Source organism: Dipodomys spectabilis, unplaced genomic scaffold, assembly GCF_019054845.1.
Source record: "Dipodomys spectabilis isolate Male_0828 unplaced genomic scaffold, ASM1905484v1 ptg000076l, whole genome shotgun sequence".
Lineage (NCBI taxonomy): Eukaryota > Metazoa > Chordata > Mammalia > Rodentia > Heteromyidae > Dipodomys > Dipodomys spectabilis.
The window spans coordinates 9,450,977-9,478,632 of NW_024870753.1; the positions used below are offsets into that span (position 1 = coordinate 9,450,977).

A 27,656-nucleotide genomic window follows, 5' to 3' on the forward strand; every position below is an offset into this window, starting at 1 on the left:
TTTGTCCGGTCCGCCCGCGCCTCTGCCCTGCGTAACTCAGGACGCACGGGACCCGGAGAGGCGGTTGGGCTGGAGAGTGCCCGGTCCCCGCACCGGCCGGCGGGGCCGGAGCCGCGGGGGGCCCCGGTGTCCCCGGCCCCGGGAAGGGGCGGAGCTCGCGCGGGGCCAATCGCGGCCGGGGAAAGTTTGGCGGGCGCTCGGGTTTCGGGGGCCGCGCGGGGCGGCGCCTCCGGCGGGCACCGGCGGTCGGGGCGGCCCGGCCCCGCCCCCTCCCCGTAGTTACCGGTGTCTCGCTTCCTCCCTCTCTCCCCGGCCCTCCGCCGCGCAGCGCCGCTCCCGCGGCTCCCCGGCCCGGTCCGCCCCGCGCGCTCCGCTGAGAGTCGGCCGCGCCGCCCTGGGACCCGGCGAGGCGAAGGCGCCGCGAGCGGAAGACAAACAAGGAGCGCGGGCCCGGCGCGCGGCGGGCGGCGGAGGCGGCGGCCCGGGACCCGCGCGCCCGCGCGGAAAAGTTTCCCCCGGCGGCGGCGGCGCGCGCGGCGGCCCGGGACCCCGAGCCCAGCTCCACCCCCGGGCCGCGCCCGCCGGGACCCGAGCGCGGAGGAGGGGCGCGGGCGCCGGACCCCGAGGATGCCGGCGGCCAACGCGATGGAGAGCCCGCAGCCGCCCGCCCTGCAGGTGCCCGAGCCGCGGGGCGCGCCCGAGGGCGGCCCGGCCTGGTCCAGCTCCTCCACCCCGACCCTGCGCCGCCGGCGCCTCCAGATGCGCCGGACGCGGAACGTGCGCGAGCCGAGCCTGGAGGCCGCGCTGGCGCCCGACCTGCCCGGCGCCCTGGGCCCCGGCAAGGAGTTCCTGCAGCTGCCCTCCATCGAGATCACGCCCTCCAGCGACGAGGACACCCCGTGGTCCAACTGCTCCACGCCCAGCGCCTCGCCGCGCCGCAAGCGCTTCCTCCTCCGCAAGTGGCTGCGGGTGCGGGAGCGGAAGGAGTGCAGTGAGAGCAGGTAGGTCCCGCGCGCCCCGCGCGTCCCCGCGCCCGGCCCTTCCCCTCCCCGCGCGCCCCCGCGCCCGGCCCTCCCCTCCCCGCGCGCCCCCGCGCCCGGCCCTCCCCTCCCCGCGCGCCCCCGCGCCCGGCCCTCCCCTCCCCGCGCGCCCCCGCACCCGGCCCTCCCCTCCCCGCGCACCCCGCGCCCGGCCTCCCCTCCCCGCGCGCCCCCGCGCCCGGCCCTCCCCTCCCCGCGCGCCCCCGCACCCGGCCCTCCCCTCCCCGCGCACCCCGCGCCCGGCCTCCCCTCCCCGCGCGCCCCCGCGCCCGGCCCTCCCCTCCCGCGCGTCCTCGCGCCCGGCCTCCCCTCCCCGCGCCCGGCCCCCTCCCCGCGCCTGGCCCTCCCCTCCCGCGCGTCCCTGCGCCCGGCCTCCCCTCCCTGCGCCCCACGCGCCCGGCCCTCCCTTCCCCGCGCGTCCCCGCGCCCGGCCTTCCCCCCCTCCCGCGCGCCCCCGGTGGAAACTTCCCGGTGAGGGAGAGAGCCCGGCGCCCAGGCGCTGCCCTGGGGACCAGGGCGGCCGCCCTGAGCCCCACCCTCGTCACCGTCTCCCAGTCCGGGACCAGGCGCTCCAGGTTAGAGACACCGCCTAGACCTAGGGCTTCGCCTAGACCTAGGGCTTTGCCTTGACACGTGGGGAGGGCCTCCCCGCCTTCCTCGCCCGCTGCGCGGTGCTTGGCACGTGGGGAGGGCCTCCCAGCCCTCCTCCCCTCCTCGCCCTCCTCGCCCTCCTCGCCCATCTGGCGGGGTGTGGCGCCACACGCCCAGGGTCCTATTTCGTGAGAGGCCGAGGTGGAAGGATGGCGGGTTTGAGGCCGCTCTGAGCTATGTACTTAGTACCAGGCCCAACGCCGGGGCGAGACAGAGCAAGCTGTCTTCAAGGGGACTCACCCTTGCGGCCTCAATAAATCCTAATTACTTCCCCCAAACCCCCACCTCCAGATAAGGGAATTCCGCTTCTCACCCGAGAACATGTAGGAGACACATAGACAACATAGCTGTGAGATGGCCTAATGAAGAGTGGAGAAACGGCGACTGGTGGGCCGTCAGATTGATGTCTGCCAAAGGGCTCAAGTTTTGATTCATCGAAAATGCACTGCAACCCAAGAGCTGGTGGCTCACACCTGTAATCCTAGCTACTTGGGAAGCAGAGGGCTGAGGATCAATGGTTTGAAGCCAGCCTGGGCAGGAACGCCCATGAGACTCCTTAATAAACTACCCAGCAAAAGTTGGAAGTGGCGCTGTGGCTCAAGTATGACACTAGCCTTAAGCACAAAGAGGCACAGGAGAGCACCCAGGACCTGAATTCCAGAAAAACAAACAAACAAACAAAGCACTGAAACCCAAGGGGTTGGTGGCTCTCCCCTGTAATCCTAGCAACTCAGGAGGCTTAGATTTGAGGATCCTGATTTGAAGCCAGTCTCTGGAAAGTCCATGAGACTCTTATCTACAATTAACCCCCCAAAACCAGAAGTATAATTGTGGCTTAAGTGGTAGAGCAGCAGCTTTGAGTGAAAAATCTAAGAGACAGAGCCCAATTCCTGAGTTCAAGCCATGGAACTTGCACATACACACAGATGTGTTGAGATCCTATATACAGAAGTGTTTTTGTTCTTAAAAATATACAAATAGGATTCAACTAAATGAGGAGCTATGGTTGATTCTAGAAAATATGAAGACATACTTTCAATATATGAGTGGCAGTTACTCCTTTCTCTTCTGGGTAATTGGGTGGAAGCATGTCTGGGTGCAGAGGCCCAAGGCCTGACGAGTTATATCGGTTGGCTTATTTAGAGTCATTGTCATACCTGCCGTGTGATTAACGTGACATTTTGTTATTTCTGGTTGTGTAGCCCTCTGAGCTCAGGAAATAAGGCAGTGGGACTTGCTGGGACTAGCTTTTGGGATTAGAACTTGGAACAAACTACCAGCAACAACAACATGTAAAAAGAAAATAGAGAATTAGTGTCTGCATGTCTTCCAAAATTACTTAGCCCAACCCGTTGAGGTAATTGTTCAAAACCCAGACTGAAGATCAGAGTCTCTGACCTGCTGAATGTAGATGGAAAGTCAGAAATCGGGGGTGGGGGAAGGGGCATCTTTCAGGTTGGCATTGCGTTACCATTCTGAGGAGGGCAGGGATGAGGGCTTTAGGCAGTGGTCCACTGCAGCTTGTCGGTCTAGGGGACATGAATTCCCTCTGTGCCTTCATCCTTCCCCGGCCATTCTGATTCTACCTGTCCTTCCTGATGGCTCAGTTTGGCAGGTGGACAGCTAGAGTGTATTTTCACCCCGGCCTTCGGGTTTCTGTGAGGCTCCCCTGTGACCTTGAGCCATGCCTCCCACGGGCTGTGTGCAGCCTGGCAGGCCGGGTTGTTCTGGTGACTCGTCTGCAGATAAAGGATGGCTTTCTCTTGGTTCTCCATCTTTCCCCTGATTCTTGGAGGAAGGAAGACCAGTTTCAGGTTTCACTCAGCACAGTTGCCGGTGGAGTGCCCCCATATTCGATTGTTTGTGAGGCTCACGGCTCTGCTGGTGAGAGGTGCAGGGAGTGTGGCAGAGCCAAAGCCCGGGTCCTTTTTTGGAGGGAGGAGTGAGGCTGAACCCAGGGCCTTGAGCCTGCCGGGTAGGCTCCCTACCAATGGCGCTGTGTTCCCAGCCCTTTCCACTTTGGTGATTTTCGAGATAAGTTTGCCTTTTTTTTTTTTTTTTTTGTACAGACTGGTCTGAACATTGATCCTCCTGTTGATACTTCCTGCCTGTAGCTGAGGATGAGCGGCATGTGCCACCACACCCAGCTGTTACTGATTAAAACGGGAGTCCTGAGCTTTCTGCTTGGCCTGGCCTTGTTTTTCCATTCTCCCATTATCTACTTCCCAGGTGGCTGGGATTATCAGGTGTGAACCAGTAAGCCTAGCCTATGTCTGGCCACTCACACTCTTCGTAACACACAGCAACAAGAAGATGCAAAGGGGCCTGTGGTTGGTCATTAAACTAAAGAAGTCATCAGTACTGGATAGGGTTAACTAGCAAGTTATTCTACCAGACCCACAATTCCTTGAGGGAGGAGACGGAGTCCTACTCGGTGCCAAGTTTTCTTAAAGCACCTTAAATGCTTGATCACCTTTAATCCTCTCAACAAACTCAAGCGAAGAAAGAGCCGGGGAACCTGAAGTTCAGAGATTAACTGGCTCCTGGTCAAACAGCAACAAGGCTGGAATTTGAACCATGTTCTTCTGATCCTAAAGCTTGAGTTCTTCATCATTCCACTGAGGCATCTCTCCTGGGCTTGGAGGTGGTGGCCCCTGCATGCCCGTGAAGGTACTGAGTGTGAAGGAGTTGGTCGTGGAAGGTAGGAACTGAGTCAGGACAGCAAGCAGGCTGCTGAAACGATTGTGTGTGTGTGCGCGTGAGTGTGAGTGTGAGTGTAGGCGATACTGATGACACAGGTGGTCTGCCTCTCAGAAGCAGCCAGCCTTTGGCCGTTGATGTGGTTTTAGATTAGAGTCCCTGGTGGAAGCTGAGGTGGTGGAGATGTAGTGTGGTGGGCTGATTTACGCTGGCCAGCTTCCTTCCTCTGTGGGAGCTGGTCTTTCGAGAGTTTCCATGCGGTTGGATACTCAGTTGTGCCAGTTATATGCTACGCAAGAGCCTGGCATGAGCGTGGGCCAGTTCCCAGGGGGTAAGTCTGCCCGTCTTGGTCAGTTCAGTTTTCCTCCTGGTGCTCTGTGGCCCGCTGCCGGCCCACTCGGCCTTCATGGGGGCGTCTGAGCGGCGAAGCTGCCAAGACGGAACTTTCTTGCTGCCCCCAGTGGGGCAGCGCTGGGCCTGGGGGCAGGTGTTTAGATGCAGAACCCAGCTGGCCTGGAGAGCCCCGCGTGCCTGCCGGGCTGCTGTGTGCCCACGAGCTTTAGGGATTTTCCTGAGGCCCTTTCTTGGCATTCTTGGCCAAGATCCATGTGTGCCTTGTTGCGGTGGGGGGCGGGGGGAGACCTGGAGGAGAATATAGCTTGTGATTGTCTTGGGGACCTGGGAGCTCGTTTACCACAGCGTTGGAACTTCTCCGAGGAGAGCGTGCAGCCTTTCTCAGAGATACAGAACAGGAACACGTAGGCGGTTTGTCTGATCTCGTCTTGTCTTTCTTTTCTTCTGCTTTTTGTGCTAGTATTGTGGTTTGTGTTCGGGGCCTTGCTTGCTCATTGCTGGCCCTTTCCCAGTTGGGCCACAACTCCAGCTCAGCTTTTGGCTGGGTAATTCATTGGATAGTAAGTCTCAAGGGTTTTTCTGCCAGGTCTGGCTTTGAACCAGAATCCTCTGGGTCTCAGCCTTCTAAGTAAGTAGCTAGGATTATATACATGAGCCCCTGGCACCTAGCTTGGCTTCCGAGAGAAAGGTGTCAGCGGAAAGATGTCAGACAGTGGTCTGCCACCCCTGGGCCACCACAAGCAGCCACATGCCACCCCCTGCAAGTGATTCAAATGCTCTGCTTTCTATGGTTCTGGCTTTTCAGTTTTAACGGCATAGTCCAAATTCATCGCTGGGGAAATATTCTGTATTGGATAAGACTAGCGGGCGGTATTCAGTCACTGGTGTCTTGTCAGATAGGGTGAAGCGTTTTACATCCTTTGCACAGCCTGACTGAGCAATACTCCCCGGCCACTCTGATCTCTAAATGTGGCAAGGAAGGGAAGCTACCGGCAGGTCTTGGAGGCGGAGCTGGTCTCCAGCCTTAACTAGGCCTCTCACGTCTTACTCAGCCCAGCCCACCTCTCTAGTGTCCTTTGCCCCCTGGCCTGGTACCTCTACCCGGAATTCTGGCCACAGAGCTTCTAGATGCTTCTGGTTGGAGGGAGGAAATGACGTGGCTGAGGGAAGGTATAAGAACACAATGAACAACCCACATGTTTTCCACCTACCCCACTTTTGCAGCGATGGAAAAAAGCATTAGCCTAGGTTCCTGCCCAGTTTGTGGGTGACAGCTGCTCTGATTTGAATGGGACTATGTGTCTTGGAAGCCAGGCTGGAGTTGGATCCTCAGGGGTCCAGCTGGTACCAAGAGGGTGGAGACCTAGTTCAACTTTGGTGTTTCAAGGTGAAGTCTTTGGGAAATGCTTAGAATTTGATGAGATCATTAGGCTGGGGAGCTCATGATTGGGTCATGGTGGCTTTTTATGAGAGCCAGGCACCTGCCCAGTGGCTCACAGCCATAATCCCATCTACTCTGGAGGCTGAGATCTGAGAAGCACAGTTAAAGCCAGCCTTGGCAGGAAAGTCCCAGAGACTCTTATCTCCAATGAATCACCCAAAAGCCAGAGATAGAGCTGTGGTTCAAGTAACAAGCAAAAAAGAAAACAACAAAACAACAACAAAAATACCTCAGAAACAGTGCCCAGGTTCCAAGTTCAATCTCTAGAACCAAAAGAAAAGAGGCAGGGGGAGGGGGAGACCGGAGGGGAGAGGGGCGGGAGCCAGCTGGGTGACACACCTGCTCCCTGACTTGTCTGTGCCGCCCTGTGCCGCCTCTGGATTCTGTTAGCCAGAAGCCATCAGGAGTGGATGTGAATCCTGAAACCTGAAGAACTTTGAGGTAGATAAAACCGTTTTTAATTTTTTAATGCTTTATTGTAAAGGTGATGTACAGAGGGGTTACAGTTATATGAGTCAGGTAATGAGTGCATTTCCTTTTGACCAGTGTGGCCCCTCCCAGTTTTACCCCTCCCGACTTTCCTCCCCTGCCCCCGTTGTATAGTTTCACTGCTGAATTGGTTCATTCTTTGTCTCTCCATTTCTGTGCTTCCCCTTCTCCATCCCCTCCCCAAATTAGATAAACTTACATACAATGCAAGTAAAACTTTCTTAAAAAATAGCTCCGGGGCGCTGGTGCTCACACCTATAATCCTAGCCACTAAGGCTGAGATCTGAGTGGGATTTTGTTTTTTGTTTGTTTTTTTGCCAGTCCTAGGGCTGGAACTCAGGGCCTGGGCACTGTCACTGAGCTTCATTTGCTCAAGGCTAGCACTCTACCACTTGAGCCATAGCGTCACTTCCAGCTTTTTCTGTTTATAGGGTACTGAGAAATCTAACCCAGGGCTTCATACATACTAGACAAGCACTCTACCACTAGGCCACATTCACAGCCCTGAGGCTGAGATCTGAGGATCATGGTTGAAAGCCAGCCTGGGCAAGAAAGTCCTTGAGACTCTTATCTCCAATTAACTACCAGCAAACCAGAAGTGGTGCTGTGGCTCAAGTGGTAGAGCACTCGACTTGAGCTGAAGAACTAAGGGACAACGCCTAGGTCCTGAGCTCAATCCCCAGGACTGACAAAAAAATAAAATAAAATCAGCATGCCTTTGTGATTTTGTTACAGTAACAACAACAACAACAACAAACAAAACCTAAACAGCAATCCTTGGATATTTGAGCCACTAATTAGGAAAGTACAGGAAGACAGGATAACAGTTTGGAGACTATCAAGGTCTGCTAGTTCGTTGTCTTAAATCATTGCTGTAGAAGTCGATGATCATGTTGGGTCTAATAGCAAAAGCTAGCTAATTGTAAAATTTGGGGCACTCGGAAAGCAGTTTATAATTTTAACACAACTTGGATGTCTACACTCCCTTCTATCACCATTTCCCCCTTCCTGGGATTGGGCTGTGAGCCTCTAATCTTCCAATTATTGGGTGGCTCTGGTGGTGGACTTAGGGCCTGCCCTGGGACCCAGTCCCTGTCACCCATTAGCATTGGAGGGCTTGTTATGAACTCACTCAATCACTCTGGGTTCAGATTCCGTGCGTTTAGGAGCTGTGTGACCACAACTGGGGATCGAGGCCAAGTCTGTGTCCTACCACAGATCACTCCCTGTCTTCGATCATGATTCCAAAGGACCAAATGGTTCCAAGACACTGGCACATGACTGGAGTCCCACTTGGTCATTAATGATTAATCTGTCCTTCCTTGTATCCTGTGGAAACATCTCTGGTTCCAGGTTACTCAGATTTGCACTGCTCCATTTCATCTTGTCTGGTCCTGAAAGCATACATGGTCTCAGTATAAGCCTTCGCCTCTTCTGTGGTCTGCTACATTGAGCTAAGAGACAGTATTTCCCTCCTCTTCCTCTCTTGTGCTGGTACTGGGGCTTGAACTCAGGGCCTAAATGTTGTTCCTTGGCTTTTTCGCACAAGGTTGGTTCTTTACCACTTGAGCCATAGCTTCCCATCTGGCTTTTTGCTGCTTAATTGGAGATAAGAGTCTAATGGACTTTTCTGCCTTGGGCTGGCTTTGAACTGTGATCTTGAGATCTCATCCTCCTGAGTGGATGGGATTACAGGTGTGAGCTAGCAGTCATCCCTTTTAATTAATTAGTTGTTTTTGTTTTTGTTTTTTTTTTGCTGGTCCTGGGACTTGAACTCAAGGCTTGGGTGCTGTCCTTGAGATTCTTTTTTTGCTCAAGGCTAGCACTCTACCACTTGAACCACAGCACCACTTCCAGCTTTTTCAGAGTAGTTTATTGGAGATAAGAGTCTCGTGGCCTTTCCTGCCCAGCCTGGCTTCAAACTGTGATCCCCAGATCTCAGCCTCCTGAGTAGCTAGGATGACAGGCGTGAACCACTGGTGTCTGGCTCTCCCTTTTATTTTTATTCACTTGTTCTTTGTGTTGTTGTTGCTGTTGTCGGTCGTGGGTCCTGAACTCTGGGCCTGGGCGCTGTCCCTGAACTCTTCAGCTCAAAGCCAACACTCTACCACTTGAGCCACAGCACCACTTCCAGGTTTTTCTGCTTATGTGGTGCTGAGGAATCGAACCCAGGGCCTGGGGCATGCAAGGCAAGCGCTCTACCACTGAGCCACCTTCCCAGCCCCTACTTGTTCTTTTTATGGAGAAGCCTGGTGGTGGCTGTCCAGGGGTCATTAGCCTGGGCTCCAGTGTTATCCAGGGGCGCATTATCAGTAACAGCACACATTTCTTTCACGAGATCCATTCCTGGGGTTTTAGAAGCTCTGACTAGAACTGGAACTGGAATCAGAAAAAAAAAGAAAAAAAAAAAAAGACCACATCCTTGCTATTCTAATAGCCCAGGCAGTTTATGAAACAAGGACCGAAAATAATTTCCCAAGTTCTGCTTCTGGAGTAGTGGACGGGAGGACGGAGGTGGGTCTCCAGAGTCCGGGGCAGAGCTCTGGCAGGTGCGCATGCCATTAGCTGTGTCATGGCCACCCGTTTCCCAAACATAGCAGCCAGGCCAGGCCGACCTCGGGCCACCTGCCTTGTCCTCGCCAGCATTTATCTCCCAGCTGGGTCACTGCACTTGAGAGCCCTTCTGACCTTTGGGTGGCACTGCAGGGTTGGAAGGATTCCTGGGAGCGGAGAGGGAGCATCTCATCACCAGGAATGGGCTGCCCTTCGCTTGGTCACAACAGTGTGTCTGCCCCCGGGTCTGGGCTGAGCCACGTCTTTCTGACATGAGAAGTCATGTTGGAAAGAAAAGGCAAGTCCTCCAGGAGGACTTAGCTACTTCTCGCTGTGTTTTTGAGCCACACTTTGTAGAATGCTTCACCTGAGATCTGTTGGGGATCCTGCCCCCTCCCCAGCTCCTTTCCTCTTGCGGTGTCCTCATTGGAGATGGACCAATAAGTTGGCTGCTGGCCATGCTTGATGACATTCCTTTAGAGACTCAGAGTCCTCAGGGCTGTTGCTTTCAGATTTTGAGGAAAGCCTTGGCTTTGTTCTGCCAGTTGCTGGACCTTTTCCAGAGAGCTCTGTGAACCCCTTCGTGGAGGCTTTGCATGGGGTGGCCTGCCCATTCTAAAAGGTTTCTAAAAGAGCGCTTTCTCTCTCTGTCTGTCTCTGTCTCTCTCTCTCTTTCTCTCTCTCTCTCTCTCTCCCTCACTTCCTCACTCTCTCTCTCTCTTTCAGATTGCTTCCCTCAATACCTCCATTAATGTCCAGACTGTGTGTGTCTGTGTGTCTGTATGTACTGAAAATTGAACTCAGGACCCTGGGCTTTTTCCACTTATAGCCAGTGCCCAACCACTTGAAACATACTTATTTCCAGCTTTTTGCTGTTAGTTGGAGATAAGATTCTCACTGATTTGTCCACTTGGTCTGGCTTTGAACCACAGTCCTCAGATCTCAGCCTCTTGAGTAGCTCATAGCCCAGTGAAAAGACCAGGATATAATAACAGCCTTGACATAATACAGCATTTACAGTGAAAGGCCCTGCTTGGCCCGAGAGGCATTGTAATTTTCCCTTCGCCTTGCTTCCTCCCCCTCCGCTGCCACCTGTCCACACCTGGCCCTGCACTTCTCAGAACATGCAGCTTCCATGTTTGTTTTCAAGGATGAATGGGTTCCACAGTGCCATTTTGGCACCCTCCAAGCTGGTCAGTGGCCGGTGAAACCAGCGTACAGATCCTTAACTCACCTGTGCTGTCTTCTCCTTTTTATTTTTGTTGTTGTTATTGTTAGTAGTTGTGGGACCTGAACTCAGGGCCTGGGTGCTGTCCCTGAGCTATTTTGTTCAAGGCTAGTGCTGTACCACTTTGAGCCACAGCACCACATCCAGTTTTCTGGTGATTAATTGGAGATTAGAGTCTCATGGACTTTCCTGCCTGGCTGGCTTTGAACCGTGATCCTCAGATTTCAGTCTCCTGAGTAGCTAGGATGACAGCTAGGTGAACCACGGGTGCCCAGCTGTCCTCTCCAGTTCTTGGGAGCCCATCTTTGCCCAGGATGCAACCACATCCTGGCATTGAGCTGATGGCATTCTGTCCACCCTTATCTGCCTTTCGGGGCAGAGTTTCTCCTGGGATGGCCGCCCAGGACCAGCCTTGGAGATCAGCGTGGGCTGCTGGTCATTGTGCAGAGAGGCAGCATGGGAAAGAGGCTTTGCTTCTGCTACTTTCTTCATTCTGGTCCTGGGCCAGTTACTTAATCTGCCTGGCCTTAGTGACATTGCCTTCCTGCCTCCTTCCTTTCTTCTTCCCACTTATAGGAGCCACTGGTCCTGGAACTGAAGCAGGCAGGCGCTCTACCACTTGAGTCATGCTCTTAGCTCTTTTTGCTTTATTTTTCTGGTGGGGTCTCTCATGCCGTGCCTGTGCTCTTCCTTCTCCGGCTCCGGGATGTCGTTCCCCACTTAAAGATGATTACACATGTATAGTAATTTATCACGTGGACGTAGAGATTGATTACACGTAGTCCCTGTAGCCTCCGGGCAGAAGCGGGACCTCAGACTCACTGTGTCCTTCACTAGGTCTAAGCTATGAAGTCAGTTCATTTTATTCAGCGCCGACAAAGCTCTTTGCATGGAACATAGTTGGAGCGGGAGCAAACATGTATTTAGGGAATGAATGAATGCTCACACAATGAAAGCATCGAAGGAAATGCAATTTTCATGGAATGCTAGTATAAATCATTTTCTGAAGCAAGACGTCTCTCTGAGCCGAATAATTATCATCCGTTTGCCGTTTGTGTAAATCTGAGTTATTACATGTTGGCTTCTGTGTCTGTTTTAGATCTGTTGGTTTCTTTTCTGGTGTTGCTTTGATCTGGTTTATGTCCCCATTGGCCTGCAAGTGCCAGGGGCCTGAGGCTACTGCTCTTACAACTGCGTGAGAGGAACTGACCTTCCCTAAAAGAAGGCTCTGGCCAGAGCATAGTAACATTAGCATGTTGGGAACTGGAAGTGGAGTGGTGGCTCAAATAGTGGAATACCAGCCTTGATTGAAAAAGCTAAGGGTCCTGAGTTCAAACCCAATGCCAGTGTGTATGCATGTGTACTTGCACATGTGTGTACCCATGCACACAATAAATAGCTACACACACAACATATTAGGAGCAGTATTTTTCTGATATGTGACCTAGGGCTCTGGTACAATGTACAAGTATTGACTAGGTTCCTCCATCCAATAATAGCAATAATAATAATAAAATCAACCATGGCAACTTTGGATAGTGTTTATTTTTGGAGCTGTGGTTGCTATGGTAACAATTCTTTTCTCATCGTCTGCTTCCAGGTCAGGCAAATAGTCTTTTATTTCTCTTACAGAGAAGAAGGATTTTGGAGTAAATGCCTTCTTCCTTCTACCTCTCCCTTGGCCCAGTGAACTTAAAATATTTATAAAATTCGTGCTGTGCGCCAAGTATTATTCTTGAGGTCAGAAACAACAGTGATCAAAATAAGCAGTAGATTTCACATCTTGCTGGATATCAACAAATTAACAATGCAATATTGTCTTCATTTGTTTAAAAGCAAGTTACTTGGCCAGCGCCTGTGGCTCACGCTTCTAATCCTAGCTACTCAGGAGGCTGGGATCTCAGCTTGAAACCAGCCAGGCAGAAAAGCTGATACACTGATCTCAAATTAACGAGCAAAAAGGCAGAAGTAGAGGTGTAGCTTAAGTGGTAGAGTGCCAGCCTTTGAGCAGAAAGGGGAGGGGAGAGGGAGAGAAAGGGGGGGGAGAGAGAGGGAGCTGGAGAGCGTGAGCTTGAACAAGCTAAGGATTCGCACTCAAGCCCCAGTACTGGGACAAACACACACACAAGCAAATTACCTGAGCACCTCACTGAAAGGGAGTTGGTTTGCTTCCTAAAATCCAAAATCCAGAGTTGTAAGAGGCAGAGTTTTGTCCACGGCTTTGAAGGAAGCCGTAGAACTAGCTAGGGAGCTGGCTGGCGGGCTGTGTGAGGCTGCCCCTCCCCCATGGTTAATCGGACTTAATTTGATTTGCCAGGGACATCTGGAATGCAGACATTTGTTCCTCCCGTGTTGTCCGGGCCTGGGGAGCTGGTGGGGTTAAGCTGGGTCTGTCTCTGCGGCTGTCAGATGCCTACGCAGTGGCTGCCCTGGTGTGAGGGGTGGCCCCTGAGGAGCCAAGGCTCTGCGGGGAGAAACCGCCCTGGATCACCCACAGTGCGAGAGCCTGGAAGGCAGGCAGTGCGGGAGGTGTGGGGCGGAGATGGCGCGCGGCCTTGGACTGGCAGAGGAGGGTGCCATGTGGGCACAAGCGACGCCAGTGCGAGCACATTGTCACAGCCCTGTCTGAGAGCCCTTGTCCTTTCAAAGCCTTCGCCAGCCTTGGGCTCAGGAGGGACGGGGACGAGGCCCCGGGAGCCCCCACGGTCTGCCACACACACCTCTTCTGATGACAAGCTCAGCACGACTGTCTGGCTGTCCCTTAGGTCAGTCGTCCCTACAACCTATGGGTCGGATGTGGGAATGAGGACGGCCACTGGTCCTTAAGGAACTGAAACTCTGACACGTGGCCCACTTCCGAGTTGCTAAGCAGTGACAGAAATCGTGTAGTGGCTCACAGCTGTAATCCCGGCTACTGAGGGGGCAGAGATTGGGAGGATCAGAGGTTCAAAGCCAGCACTGGCAAAAAATGAGCGAGATCCCCATCCCAACAAATGAGTTGGACAGGTGCTGAAATTCCACTTATGGGAGAGGCACCGGGAGAAGATACACATTTCACCTGAGGGCAAAAGGGGCAAGACCCTGTTCAGAAAATGATTAAAGTAAAAAGAGAACCAGAGACAGCACCAGTGGCTCACGCCTGTAATCCTAGCTACTCTGGAAGCCGAGATCTGAGGATCATGGTTCAAAGCCAGCCTGTGCAGGAAAGTCCATGAGACTCTTACTTCCAGTGAACCGCCAGAAAACTGGAAGTGGTGCTGTGGCTCAAAAGTGGTAGAGTGCTCGCCTTGAGCAAGAGAGCTCAGGGACAATGCGCATGACTAACCGGAAAGAAAAAAGAGAGAGAGCAACTCATTCTTGTAATCCTAGGTACTCAAGAGACTGAGATCTGAGGACCAAGGTTCAAAGCCAATCTGGGCAAACAAATCCAAGAGACTCTTATCTCTAACCAGCAAAAAGCTAGAACTAGACACATGACTCAAGTGGTAGCAAGAATGAGGTCCTGAGTTCAAACCCAAGTACCACTAAGGAAAAGATGCAAAGTCTGGTGCCAGTGGCTCATCTCTGTAATCCTAACTATTTAGCTGACTACTCAGGGGGCTGAGATCTGTGGATTGTGGTTCAAAGCCAGCCTGGGCAGAAAAGTGCCCATGAGATTCTTATCTCTAGTTAACCACTCAAAAACTGGAAGTGGCACTACAGCTCAAGTGACAGAGCACTAGCCTTGAGCACAAAGAGGCTCAGGGACAGTGCCCAGGATGAGTGCAAGCCCTACAACCAACAACAATAACGAGAAGAGGGAAAATGAGAGAGAGAGAGAGAGAGAGAGAGAGAGAGAGATCACTCATAATTCATCTCTATTTCTTTTCTTTTTATTTTTAATTTGGATTTTTTTAAATTGTGAAAATGCCATACAGAGGGGTTCCAATTACATGAGCAAGGTAATGAGTACATTTCTTATCAAGCATTGTTGCCTCTTCCTTTGTTTCCCCAAATTCTTTTCTTTTTTTTCTTTTGTTGGTTGTGGGGCCTGAACTCTGGGCCTGGGCGCTGTCCCTCAGCTCTTCAGCTCAAGGCTAACACTCTACCACTTGAGCCACAGTGCCACTTTCAGCTTTTTCTGCTTATGTGGTGCTGAGGAATCAAACCCAGGGCCTCATGCATGCAAGGCAAGCGCTCTACCACTGAGCCACCTTCCCAGCCTCATCTCTATTTCTATATTATTTTGATGCATGTGTGTATCTGACATGCATTATATATGTATGTATCTGATTATACAGAGGCATGCACACACGCACACACACGCACACACATTCATGCTGATATTGTAGGCAATTAAAATCCTTGGGAAGTAGGCCACATAGGCCAAGGATGACAGCCACAGTTCCAGCATGCCTCTACCCTTTCAGCGCTGCGGCTCCTGCGGGGAGCGTTGGCTGGATTTTTGCAAGGACTCATTAAACAGTTGGGCTGCCAGGGGGAGGGAGACCAAATGCCACCAGCACTGGTTGCTTGGCTCCTGTCGGCTGGCCCTTGAACCGAGGCTGTCTAGTTCATTTATTGTTCATCCGTTCCTTTGCCTAAAAGCAAATTTTTATAGAGAAACCGTGAGGCCTGCAGTGTGAAACACCGAGTAAATGCAAGCCTTTAAAAGATGGCGATGTCTGTAGGAGGAAGCAGGGGCTGTGATCTTGGGTGATCCTGCTGGCTAGTGTCTAAGGAAGGCTGCCTTCCTTAGGAAGCAGCGTGGGGTGGACGCTTCTGCCGTAGGAAAGCAGAAGCAATTTACTCTCCGCTAGGGCCTAGTTTGTTCCTGTCTCAGACTAGACAAAGATGGCTAGCGCTTGTAGAGCGGGGAGTCCCTGCTATGGATAAAGGTTGTGGATAAAGCCTGCCATTTTTCTTCTCTCCTCCCTTTTCTGATGGATGGAAACCCACGCTTTAGTTTCTCCATCCAAGAAGAAGAAACAAGACTTTTCTTTTGTGTCTCAGAAGCATCCTTGAGATGAACAATTTAAAATTTGGGAGGCCATCTTCACAGTATTATTATTATTATTATTAATATTGCTAGTCCTGGGGCTTGAACTCAGGGCCTGGGCACTGTCCCTTTGCCTCTTTTGCTCAAGGCTAGCACTCTACCACTTGAGCCACAGTGCTATTTCTGGCCTTTTTCTGTTTATGTGGTACTGAGGAATCAAACCCAGGGTTTCAGGCATGCAAGGCAAGCACTCTACCACTCAGCCACCTTCCCAGTCCTTTGTGGCTTTATTTATTTACTTTTTATAACCTCGTCCCTCCTCGCCATGGGGAATCTAGAGCCAGGGCACCTCCTCAGTGTGTACCACGAGTTCAAGGCCACCTGGCATGGAAACGTGGCTTTATGAAGACAGAGCAATGAAGCCTGTTGAAAGTTTTTGAAGTGGAGGGTAGAGTGGAGGGACCCGGCAAGGTTGCTCGGCATACTTTGTGTGTGGTGTGGAAATGGGTGTGGAAACGAACCCTCCTCTACCACTGCTGTATGATAATAAATAATATGAAAAACCTATTTAAAGACCACTTGGGTGGAACGGTTATGCCAGTGATCCCAAGAGGCTGGGACAGGAGGATTGTGGGTTAAAGGCCAGCTGGGTTACATAGTAAGAATGTATCAAAAACAAAACAAAACAGTGTTGTAGACAGTCTATGAGCTAGAGAAACATTTGTGAGATGAAGATGCTTTTTGCGTGTCCCCTGAAAAATCAGATTCCCTCTTTCATAAGACGGGCACATGCAATTCTTTTATTACAACAAATACTTGAACTTATGTCTAAGTGATACTTCAGGACCACTGTGTCCTGTACTTCTGATAGTTCTGTGACTTGCCCCATCCCCCTCAGTACGAATGATAAATACTGCTCAAATGTGTTACTTTGTGTAAGATTCACACCCACTGGGCTGGGAAGGTGGCTTAGCCGTAGAGTGCTTACCTTGCATGCATGAGTCCCTGGGTTCAATTCCTCAGCACCACATAAGCAAAAAGAAAAAAGCCGGGGGCTGGGGAGGTGGCTCAGTGGTAGAGTGCTTGCCTTGCATGCATGAGGCCCTGGGTTTGATTCCTCAGCACCACATAAACAAAAAGAAAAAAGCCGGAAGTGGTGCTGTGGCTCGAGTGGTAGAGCACTAGCCTTGAACTGAAGAGCTGAGGGACAGCGCCCAGGCCCAGAGTTCAGGCCCCACGACTGACAAAAAAAAAAAAAGAAAAAAGCCGGAAGTGGCACTGTGGCTCAAGTGGTAGAGTGCTAGCCTTGAGCTGGAGAGCTGAGGGACAGCGCCCAGGCCCAGAGGTCAGGCCTCGGATGGTATGCAGTTACAGGACCTCCATCCTCCCTTCGGGACTTGTTCTGCACACATCGGTGCCAGTCATGCAGCACAGGCACATTGCCCTCACCGCCCCTTCTATAGCAAGTGGCGTGGATTTCAGTGCAGGCTCTGCCCTTTAGTCTCAGGTGATAATAACCTGTTTTTTAGTCTTTTTTTTGAGACTCAGCTCCCAGTTTTACTTTTGAGATGATCATTTTGGGTAGGTAGGAGGGGTGCTACTACCAAGGCTTGATGTCAGGGCTTAGCTTGCTTAGCTTTTTCCACTCAAAGCTAGTGCTCTACCACTTGAACCATGTCTCTGGTTCCAGTTTTTTTTGCTGGTTATTAAGGGATTAGAATCTCAGGTTTGTCTATCCAGGCTGGCTTTGAACCATGACCCTCACATCTCAGCCTTCTGAGTGTGCTACCAATACCTAGCTGAAATGCTCACTTTTTATGTGCTACTGTGTTGATGATCAGTGTCTCATCTCTGCATCCCTCCTGCAGAAGATTTTGGGACCCTTAAAAGCAGGAATCTTGCTGGGTACCAGAGGCTTATACCTGTGACCCTAGCTACCCAGGAGTCTGAGATCTTAGGATCACGATTCAAAGCCAGCTTGAGCAGGAAAGTCCACGAGACTCTGGTCTTCAACTAACCACCAAAAATCAGAATTGGAGCTAGGCCTCAAGTGGTAGCATGCCAGCCTTGTGTGAAAAAGTTAAATGACAACACCCAGGCCCTGAGTTCAAGCATCAGCACCAAAAATAAATAAAAAGAGGAAGAATCTTGCCTATTTTCTTTGTTTCTGTGTTCCCAGTAGCACAGGACCCTTCCACAGTTAGGATCATTCAAGGGCTAAGGAAAAGGGGAGTCTGAGATACCTTCTACCCCAGGGACAGCAGGGTGCGGCCGGAGGAGCGTACCGAATCCCGGCTTGCGTTTTGCTCTTTGTAATGCTGTTCATACCTCTGTGACACCTGTTCATATACCTGTCTCTTAAACGTCTTCCGGTCATTGGTGTCCCGTTCTGAAAAGGAGAGAATTAGATGAGGTTATTGGTGAGGTTCTCTCCCGCTGGTGAGCATTGACCCATGATTTTATGAATTGAATTATAGACTTATACAATGACAGGCCATGGAGAGATCAGAGTGAAAGGGCGCAGGGGTCAGAGAGAGCAGGCGGGAAGTGAGCCCGGGAAGTGAGTGGGTCTCTGGGCTTGTTTGCTGGCCGCCTTGCTCTGAACCACGTTCATTCTCTAGCGGTCATCCGGCCCTCAGCTTCCTAGGTTCATCCACACATTCTTCTCTGCCTACCGATCTGTCTCCCACTTAGCTGCCAGAACAGATTTCTAGGAAAGTTTTTTTTTGTTTTGTTTTTAAGTTCAGCTTCATTGCACCTAAAGCCTGACTTACATAGGGAGACCCCATCTCAAAGAAAGAACTTCAGGAGAAGAGGATGGAATTTTCTTGTTTTTGTTTTTGTTTTTGGGTCCGGTTGTGGGGCCTGAACTCTGGGCCTGGGCACTGTCCCTCAGCTCTTCAGCTCAAGGCTAGCACTCTACCACTTGAGCCACAGCGCCACTTCTGGCTTTTATCTTTTTGCTTATGTGGTGCTGAGGAATCGAACCCAGGGCCTCAGTCATGCAAGGCAAGCTCTCTACCACTGAGCCACCTTCCCAGCCCCGAGGATGGAATTTTCATAAGAAGGGAAAGTATTATTTAGTAAGTACTGGCTTTTAGGTGAGATGGAATGTGGAAAATGTGGACGGTCAGTACCTGACCACATCCATTTCCCTGGCTCTGGGATAGGAACTTTTGTTTACTCCTGAATGTCTTAGGCCTTTCGTCCTAAGGGCAGATTCGAAGGGCAGAGCTGTGTCTTGCTTCCTGGGGTCTGCGAGGCTCTTGCCGGGCCCTACCTGAAGCTCACTTCTCTTTCCCCGGTCCCAGGGCCCCCATGCAAAAAGCGTTGTTTGAATGAAATTTGAATTGAATGCACGGCCCCACAACTGAAGTGGCTCTGTGGAAAGTGAATGAATGCAAAGTAACCGCCAGTGCTTTAACAGCAGCTAAGCGCCATGGTGCACGCCTGTACTGCCAGCACTCAGGAGGCTGTGATTGGAGGACTGAGAGCCTGAGGCTAACCTGGGGTACATAGACACCCTTTAAAACAAATACAGACAAAACAGTGAACAAATGAAACATCAAAATCCCCTCAAACCAAACCAATCAAAAGCAGAAGTTTCCCAAAGGGGGTAGCAGGGAAGATGCAGCATTCCATGCCTCAGGCATAGTCCATCTGCTCTTTTCTTCCCAGCTAGTAGATGACCAGAAGTCTTGGTTGGTTAGGTGTGTGTGTGTGTGTGTGTGTGTGTGTGTGTGTGTGTGTGTGTGTGTGTGTGTGTGTGTGTGTGTGTGTGTGTGTGTGTGTGTGTGTGTGTGTGTGTGTGTGTGTGTGTGTGTCTAATTTCTTCCAACTGGAAAAAGCCAGCTTCACAGTTTCCCTATAAACCAGTGTTTCCTGGGGCTAAAAGGTAAATGAATTTGGGGTGGGGGCGGGGCATGGGAGCAGGAAGCTGAGAGGGTTCTTCTGGGGAATAGCACAGCGCAAAGGCCTTTTGTCCTTGAGCGTCCTGGTGACTGGTGGTGCGTTGGTCTGGGATGGGTTTTCCATGGGGCTCTCTCCCCTGTCTTTTCTTTTAGTCCTAAGAACCCATCCTCTCCGGGTGCTTTTGCATGTCCCCCCACCCTTGGGTGCCTTTCTCCTTGAGCTCAACCTCCTCAGTTACAAGTTCCCCACTTTGTTCCTTTTCAAGATTCATTTATTTTACTCCCCCCCACCCCCCTCGTGCCAGACCTGGGGCTTGAAATCATGGCCTTTTTGGTCAAGGCTGGGGCTCTACCACTCGAGCTATAGCTTCACTTCTGGGGTTTTTTTTTGTTTGTTTGTTTTGTTTTTTGTTTTTTTTGGCTGGGTAAGAGTCTCTCTCTGCTCAGGCTAGCTTCAAACCAGGATCCTCAGATCTCAGCCTCCCGAGTAGCTAGGATGACAGGCGTGAGCCACCGTCATCTGGCTTATTATTTTCAATTTTGTGAACTGGAGGAGCACAGGCGGCCAGTGACAGAATTAATACTGGTATGCAATTATCAGCAAAAGAGAAAGCCTTGTTCTTAATGGCTGCTGGTCTTTAGTCGGCTGTGACGGGGCCTGGGCTGCTCAGTCCCGAACCTCTGCTGAGCATTGTCTGGCAATGTTACCCCTCATTTCTGATGACTCGGCGGCCCAGGTCTGCTCAGGGTTGGTTAGCCCCTCGACCTGGCTGCTCACTCCTGCTGGCAGAAGAGCAGACTTGCTCCATCCCTGGCATTCTTCCTATTCCTCCTGTGGAGAGCCTTGGGGCACCACACTTGGGCTGGGCAGCGGCCTCAGCGCCAGAGTCCTGCCCTCGTGCCCAACCAGAATGGGCCTGAACTCTCTGGTCCCCGAGTGCTGAACGGCCGGCTGTGCTTCACAGGTCTTCTGGAAGCCTCTTGGCCCTGGCTCTTGCTCACTGAGTCTACCCCTTCCGCCGGCACATCTCGCGTCTTGTCGTTTTCACGCTCTCGGGTTGTTGAGACACGTGCTGCTAGATGCGGTTCCTGGGTGTTTTTCAGCTCTGGTCAGAGGCGTTTTCCTGCGGTCGTGGACTCCGCGCCAGGTGCCGCCACCTGGCAGCTGCTGTCACTGGGCCGCAGCTCGCTGGCTCTCAGTTTCAGGTGTTCGTGTGATGTGCTGAGAGCTGCTGGCTTCAGAGCAGAACTGACGGATGCTCCACGAGATGGACATCAAGTCCTGCCCAGCTCCCAGCCTCACCCCAGGACAGCTCGACAGGGACCCCACTCACCCGTGAAGTCCTTCCTGCCGCCCTCTGCTTTCATGCCAATACCAGGGTTCAGCCTGGAGTGGGTTCAAGGTGGAAGAATAAGGGCGTCAAGGGCAGAAGGCGTAGACAGAAGCCCGCAGCCCATGCCTCTTGTAATCTGAACTATTCAGGAGGCTGAGATCTGAGGATCGAGGTTTGAAGTCAACCCAGGCAGGCAAGCCTGAGAGACTTTTTTTTTTTTTTGTCGGTCATGGGATTTGAACTCTGGGCCTGGGCGCTGTCCCTTAGCTCTTCAGCTCAAGGCGAGCACTCTACCACTTGAGCCATAGCGCCACTTCTGGCTTTTTTCTTTTTTTCTTATGTGGTGTTGAGGAATCGAACCCAGGGCCTCATGCATGCAAGGCAAGCGCTCTACCACTGAGCCACCTTCCCAGCCCCTCCTGAGAGATTCTTATCCTCAGTTAGTCACCAAAAAAACTTAGAAGTGGAGCTGGCAAAGTGCCAGCCTTGAGTGCAAACATGAAGGGACGGCATCCGGGCCCTGAGTTCAAGCCCAGGACCTGCTTACAGGAAAAAGAATCTTTGCGTTAACATGTGCTAATTGTACCTGAGAATGGATTCCTTCTTCACCTCCCTTTCCAGTATGTTTCTTACCTCTCGGGTGAGGCTGGGCAGACGAGGTGGAGTGTGGACCCGGAGCCCCGTACAGTCTGTGGAGCAGCATTCAAGGTGGAGGGCTGGAGTCAGGGGCAGATCGGGTGGCTAAGCACCCACTGTCTTCAGTGGACGGAGGAGGAGGTCTTCCCCAGCGTACCCCAAGGAGCCTCTCTGAGGACAATGGCCCTTGTCACCGGGGAAAACAGTGACAAGTTTGGGTTTGTCATTAGTTTCTGCAGGGCAGAGGGGGCTGAGCTGTGGGTCAGGCTGGGGGTGGGAGTTACTGATTTAACCTCCAGGTGTGCAGAGGGGAGAGCAGCCCCTGCTCTGTGTGCAGGGCCCCCGGGCTGGGTGGCAGAGGCTGGTTATGTAAGAAAGGGTTCAGGCTGGGAATCAAAGGACAAGGGTTGAGGAATAAATTTGCCTGCTGGATTAAGGAGTTCTGGTGGCTTCCTGCACACAGCGGGGAGGCCGGGGGGGGGGGGGGGACAGAGTGTCCCCTGGTTGGCTGGTCACCAGACTTGGTGACCCGTGGCAGTGCGGGACGTGGCAGCGGCGGGCACAGAGCTGCACTCGAAGGGAGCGGGAGGCGGCTGGGCCCTGTTAGAAACCGTGTGTTATCACCGCCAGCGCCCAGCGGCGACTTTAGAGACGGACCGGGGATCTGCACCTCGAAGCTGGCCTCTGATCCAAACCAGTCCCCAGTCTGGTTGTCCAACATTTATTGATACAGTTCAGTAAAGTGGGACTTTAGTCATTTGCAAACCTAAGATGTCGCTTAAACATGAGGCACATAAAAACAAAAAAACAAAACAAAACAAAACAAAAAACAGCTCCATCAGTCAGAATCTAGGCTTGGCAAGTCAATAGGAACTTATTATTTTTTTTTTTTCCTATTCATTTGACTGGGGCTTGAACTCAAGGCCTCTTGCTCTTGATTAGTGTTTTCACTCAGGGTTGATGCTTTACCACTTGAGTCACAGCTCTACTTCTGGCTTTTTGCTGCCTCACTGGAGGTAAGAGTATCTGCCTGGTCTAGCTTCAAGCTATGATCCTCACATCTCAGCCTCCTGAGCATCTGGGATAAGCCACCAGTGCCAGGCTTTCCTACCTTTTTCACTGGCATCAATTACTTGGACAGAGGACTTCATACAATGTAGAAGCAATCAGCCTTGATCAGACTCACGCCCCCCTCCCCCTCCCTCATCTGCCAATCCTCACCCTGCCCCCCAATGCCAACCAACTTCTTTGGTTCAGTTTCACATGTGTATAAAATACTCTGCACTTATGTTTAAACAGTTTTCAGGGTTCAGGTACCTTTTTTTTTTTTTTTTTTTTTTTGCGAGGGGGGGTGGTGGCTGGAGATCCCCTGCCTCTGTCTCCAGAGTGCTGGGATTATAGGCTGTGCCACTATGCCTGGCTCTGCGTGACTTGTTCTACGACCAGTCTTTGTGCAGGGGCATGGACATAAATGGATGGAGGTAGAAAGTCGGGAATGGCGGAGGGGAAAGTGTTGAACCGATTTCTGAATCTCCTGGTTTAGGCGACTAATCCGACGGATGGTGATGTGGGTGAGGGGCTCGGGCAGGCAGCTATGAATTGTCTGGGGGAAGGAATGAAGGTGGGGGTTGGAGCTGTGAGCCTGCTAGTGCAGAAGGCGGCAGGATTTGTTGCTGTCTTGTAAACAGTCGCATTACAGGGGCCTGGGGTCCGCTGAAGCCGTTGGAGCTGGAGATCCCGCTCCGGGGTGAGCAGGTGGGGTTGGGTGAAGGCTTGGGTGGGTGTGGGCTGGCTGGAGGCGAGCGTGGTGGGGGGAGAGGAGAGGGCTGGACAGACGCCAGGAGATGGTCAAGCGACCACCAGTCTGTGTATCAATACCAAGCCCGTGGTTTTGTAGGTGCTGATGACATTTCCAGAAGCCTGGCAATGAGTACTCGGGGTGTTTGTTCTGTAACAGGGCAACATAAAATGTTAAGTTGTTTTGGTTTTTGGTCGGTTTTTGGCTTGAATTCTGTAAACCCCGCATGACAAGGCATACTCTCGGGTACGGACCTGGAGTTCTGCATGACGCATGGACGGACACACAGCCACGTGCGCATTAGCTCCGTCGCCTAGTATGGAGTCAGTGGTGTTCCCCCCCCCCTCCCAACCTGGTGGCTGGAGAGGAGCCGGAGGGATTGGAGGTGTGTGTGTCGTGACTCGCCCCTGTTCAGAGGGGAGCTGTGGAGACGGAAGCTGAGCTCATTTTGCACACCTTACAGGGCCCCAAATACAGCAGCTTGTCCAAAATACACTTTGGGGGCTTGTGTGTGTGCAGTGGCTTTTGTTTGCTTTGGGTTGAAGAACTTTCTGTGGCTTTCTCTCCCCCCATGGAGTGCTGTGGAGTGGCGAGCGAGGGTTCTCTGTGGACAGGGAGGAGCAGGTTGCTGGGGCAGGCAGAAGGGGCGGGCCTGCTGCAGCCTTTGACACCTCGCTGTCCCAAATCTTGAGTCCTCACAGATGTCAAACCTGGGAGCAATCAGGCTACACCCATGGGCTCCTGAGTGCAGGCTTACTTCTAAGGGACCTGGTTGATTTGTATTTACTCTCTAAGAGTGGCTGAGATTTCACTGTGAAGCTAAGCAGCGATTGAGGCCCAAGAGGCTCCTGGGGTGTGGGAAGTGCTGCATAGCTAAGAGGAAATGGAAAGGCTTGGAGCTGATACAAGTCCTCCTTCCCCTTTCTCAGAATCCATGTCAGGAATGGAACGGGGTAAGTCTAATTCTTCTAATTGCGTGGGCCGAGAGCCCTAGAGCTTTGTTGTGTGTGAGGACCCTTTATTTTTAATCTTTCCTTTTACAAAGCACTGGAAAGAACATTTAATTTTCCACCTCCAGTCAGAGCTCTGCTATACCTGTGCTCAGACAAGCCAAGGATTGCCACGAACATCTCTAACGCATGAGCAGTCCTAAAGAAGGGTAAATTCACAAGTCTCAGCCCTGGATCTCAAGTCCCCTCACGGTCTCCCGGGCGCTTGTGTTTGGCCAGCCTGTGTGCCCGCCTGGAGGCGCTTCTGTGCACAAGGTGACGTTCCTCGCTTTGCACAGCCGAGGGTCTACAGCGTCTTAGCCCAGGACGGGCACCGCAGGGCTGGCATTGGTTAGGGACACACTGGTGGTTTTGTTGAAGTAGCTTCTGTATGTCAAGGGCTACTTTCGTGTCCCCAAAGTCTAGACCAATGCCTGAAGCACAGTCAGTGGAAACATGAACTAGTGAAAGACACCCCAGAGGTCACACTGCCCCTTCCACACCCCAGAGGGATTCACAGGACACTTTCAACACCTTCAGAAAATGTTGACCAAAAGGAGAGCTCTGTCTGCTGGCGTGAGGGCACACTCAGCCCAGAAGTCCTTCTGGACTGACCAGACACTCTGGGACATGGAGGTCGTTATAAATATAGCGTGGAAGGACACACAGAGATTTGCCTATTCGTCTATCAGAAATATTCTGTACAGGTAATACGTGCTAGGCAAGAAGGGTAGGCACCGAGGATTGGAAAAAATAATGAAAGATCTTTGCACTCCTTCTTTCTAGTGTGGCAGAAGACATGGTAAGCCATTAAGTATTAGTTAGTGAATGAGTAGCTGTCGGACCCTACGACACAGGAGCATTGCCTTGGCACAGGCCAGCTCAGCGGCAGCAGGAATTCAGAGTACGTGGCGGGCATCAAGGGAGAGTTCTCCGGGTTTTGCTTTTGGAGGATCCAGAAGGGCCACAAGATCGAGTGTCTGCTTAATGCCAGATAACTTAGGTGTCTGTGGCTATTTAATTCTTCTAAGACATCAATAGTGTAGATATTAGACTGCTGGGTAGAGGATGGAATGGGGCTGTCTAGGGCTGAGATTTGAGTGTGGGTGGTCTAAGGCTAGAGTCATGAGGTTCGATTCTTAGCTAAGCTAGCTACATTGCTTCTGTGATGGGAGCTAGGGGGAAAGAAGGGGTCAGGGAAAGCCAGATGGATTCAGAGAAAGAGGGGTTCAAGGCAGAGTCGGGCAGCAGGCTGGGGTGGGCTGCGTCCCGTCAGGTCTGGGATAGGAGACAGTATCTGTACTGAAGTGAGGAGTGTGAACTTGGCCTAAAATGATGGGAAGTTGACAAGGGCTTTTCTTCCTCTTTCTTTTCCTTCCTTCCTTCCTTCCTTCCTTCCTTTCTTCCTTTCTTTCTTTCTTTCTTTCCTTCCTTCTTTCTTTCTTTCGTCAGTTGGAGGGCCTGAACTCTGGGCCTGGGAGCTGTCCCTCAGCTCTTCAGCTCAAGGCTGGTGCTCTACCACTTGAGCCACAGCGCCACTTCCAGCTTTTTCTGATTATGTGGTACTGAGGAATCGAACCCAGGGCCTCATGCATGCAAGGCAAGCATTCTACCACTGAGCCACCTTCCCATCCCAGGGTTTTTCTTGAATGTGGAGGGTGCTGGGAGTGAAACCCAGAACCTTGTGCAGGCAGACAAGTGATCTCCCTTGAGTTGTACCCCCGGCTCTGATCTACAGAGAACCACAAAAATACAGTGGTGGTGTTGTGGCTAACGTGGTAGAGCACCAGCCAGCCTTTTTAAAAATTAAGCTGTTTTCTTTTTGTTTTTGTGCCAGTACTAGGTCTTGAACTCAAGGCCTCGGTGCCATTCCTTAGCTCATGGACTGTCCTGTCCAGGCTGGCTTCAAACCATGATCCTCAGGTCTCAGCCTCCTGAGTAGCTAGGAGTTCAGACATGATCCTCCTGTGCTTTTGAATACTAAACCCCAGCTCGCCCCCATGGCTGATTGGACCCTCCTCAAGTCTCTACTCCCCGTCCAGATTCAGCAGGCTATTATTGTGTTGCCCATTCTACATAGGACATGCTTGCTTATCGAGTGCTGGGTGAGTTGTGATGTCCATGCCTATGATTCCAGCAACTAGGGGAGTGAACCCAGAGGGAATCAAGTGTTCAAGGGAGAGCCTGGGCAACTTGGTGAAATCCTGCCTTAAAGTACAATAAAAAGGACTGGGAATGCTGCTCTGTGGTAGAGTGCTTGCCTAGTACATGTGAAGCCCTGGGTTCAATCACTGCTAGTGCAAACATTTAGCGAAAGAAAAAGCAAAAGAAATGTTGCTGGATTCTGTTCCCCTGGCCATCCAGCTGTGCCTTGCAAGAGGGAACAAGGACATCTTCCTGGTGGCTTGTGGGTTTGGCCCATCCTGGTGCACGTGTCCCTCTAGTGGGGAGGGACAGAGGCATCATGAGAATTTGCCCAGCCTGCTTTGCCAAGCTTCCTGGTCACAGCCTGGTGAATTCCTGCCTGTGGGGCTCAGGGCAGGGCTTCGCTTAGATTTCCCCGGCTCTTCCCGGGCTGCTCTGACCTGCACTGCCATGATGCTGCTGCTGCTGCTGCTGAAGAAAACTAGGGTTTCGAGCCTGAAAGGGAGCTCTGGCTCAAGTAGTAGAGTGCCAGCTTTGAGCAAAGAGCTAAGGGACAGTGCCCAGGCTGTGAGTTCAAGCCCCAGTGCTGGCACAAAAACAAAACCCAGCATTTCATGGGGCTGGAATCCCTTGGGAGTAGTCAGGAATTATAAGAGGTTGCTGCCGTGTTGAGTCCCATGGTTTAGTGCTCCAGACTTGATTTCTACAGCAACTGAGGCCAGTTCACAGTAGGGAGATGACACCGTGCCGGTGTCTCCACAAGCTGTCTTGGGGGAACGGTGAACAGATGCTTTCTACATCTCCTCCACAGCGTAAGCCGTCTTCCAGTCATCTGGTGCCTAGATGGTCTTTCCAAATCCTTGTTTAGGGTTTCTTTTTCAAGCCAACAGACATTTTTATCTGCCAGTGCCATCTGCTGGACTTGCTCCAAATTCTTTTCAGCCTGTGTGTGTGTGCGTGCGTGCATGCGTGCATGTGTGTGTGTGTGTGTGTGCGTGCGTGCGTGTGTGCGTGCATGTGCGTGCGTGCGTGTGTGCGTGCATGTGCGTGCGTGCGTGTGTGCGCGTGCGTGTGTGCGTGTGCGCGTGCATGTATGCGCGTGCGTGTGTGTGCGTGCGTGCGTGAGTGCGTGTGTGTTGGTTCTCAGAGCCTCAGGGCCGGCACTCTACCACTTGAGTCATCTCTCCACTTCTGGCTTTTTGCTGGTTAATTGGAGAAAAGATGAGAAGAATCTCGCTGGCTTTTCTACCAGGGCTGACTTTGAACCACAATTCTCGCTCTCAGCCTCCTGAGTAGCTAAGACTACAGGCCTGTCCCCGCGGCGCCGATCTTTTCCGCTTCCTTCCACGACTCCGCGGTTCTGTGGCTGTGGGGAGGCTGGGGCCCCTCTGGGTGCCGGAGGGGGGAGG

The 27,656-nt window shown here is 52.2% G+C and overlaps 1 protein-coding gene across 7 annotated transcripts in view; it reads left to right on the forward strand.

The window, feature by feature from the left end:
- The first annotated feature begins 626 nt into the window (after positions 1-626).
- The window catches only part of Gramd1b (GRAM domain containing 1B), a 118,069-nt gene continuing 91,039 nt past the window's right edge, over positions 627-27,656 (forward strand). For 4 of the 7 annotated variants that reach the window (XM_042682807.1, XM_042682808.1, XM_042682810.1 and 1 more), the window contains exon 1: positions 628-1,001. In XM_042682807.1, coding sequence (XP_042538741.1) covers positions 628-1,001 — 374 coding nt within the window. Of the gene's footprint in view, positions 1,002-4,262; positions 4,393-27,656 lie in introns of those variants that run through there. The other 3 variants (XM_042682813.1, XM_042682814.1, XM_042682809.1) reach the window with 2 other exon arrangements.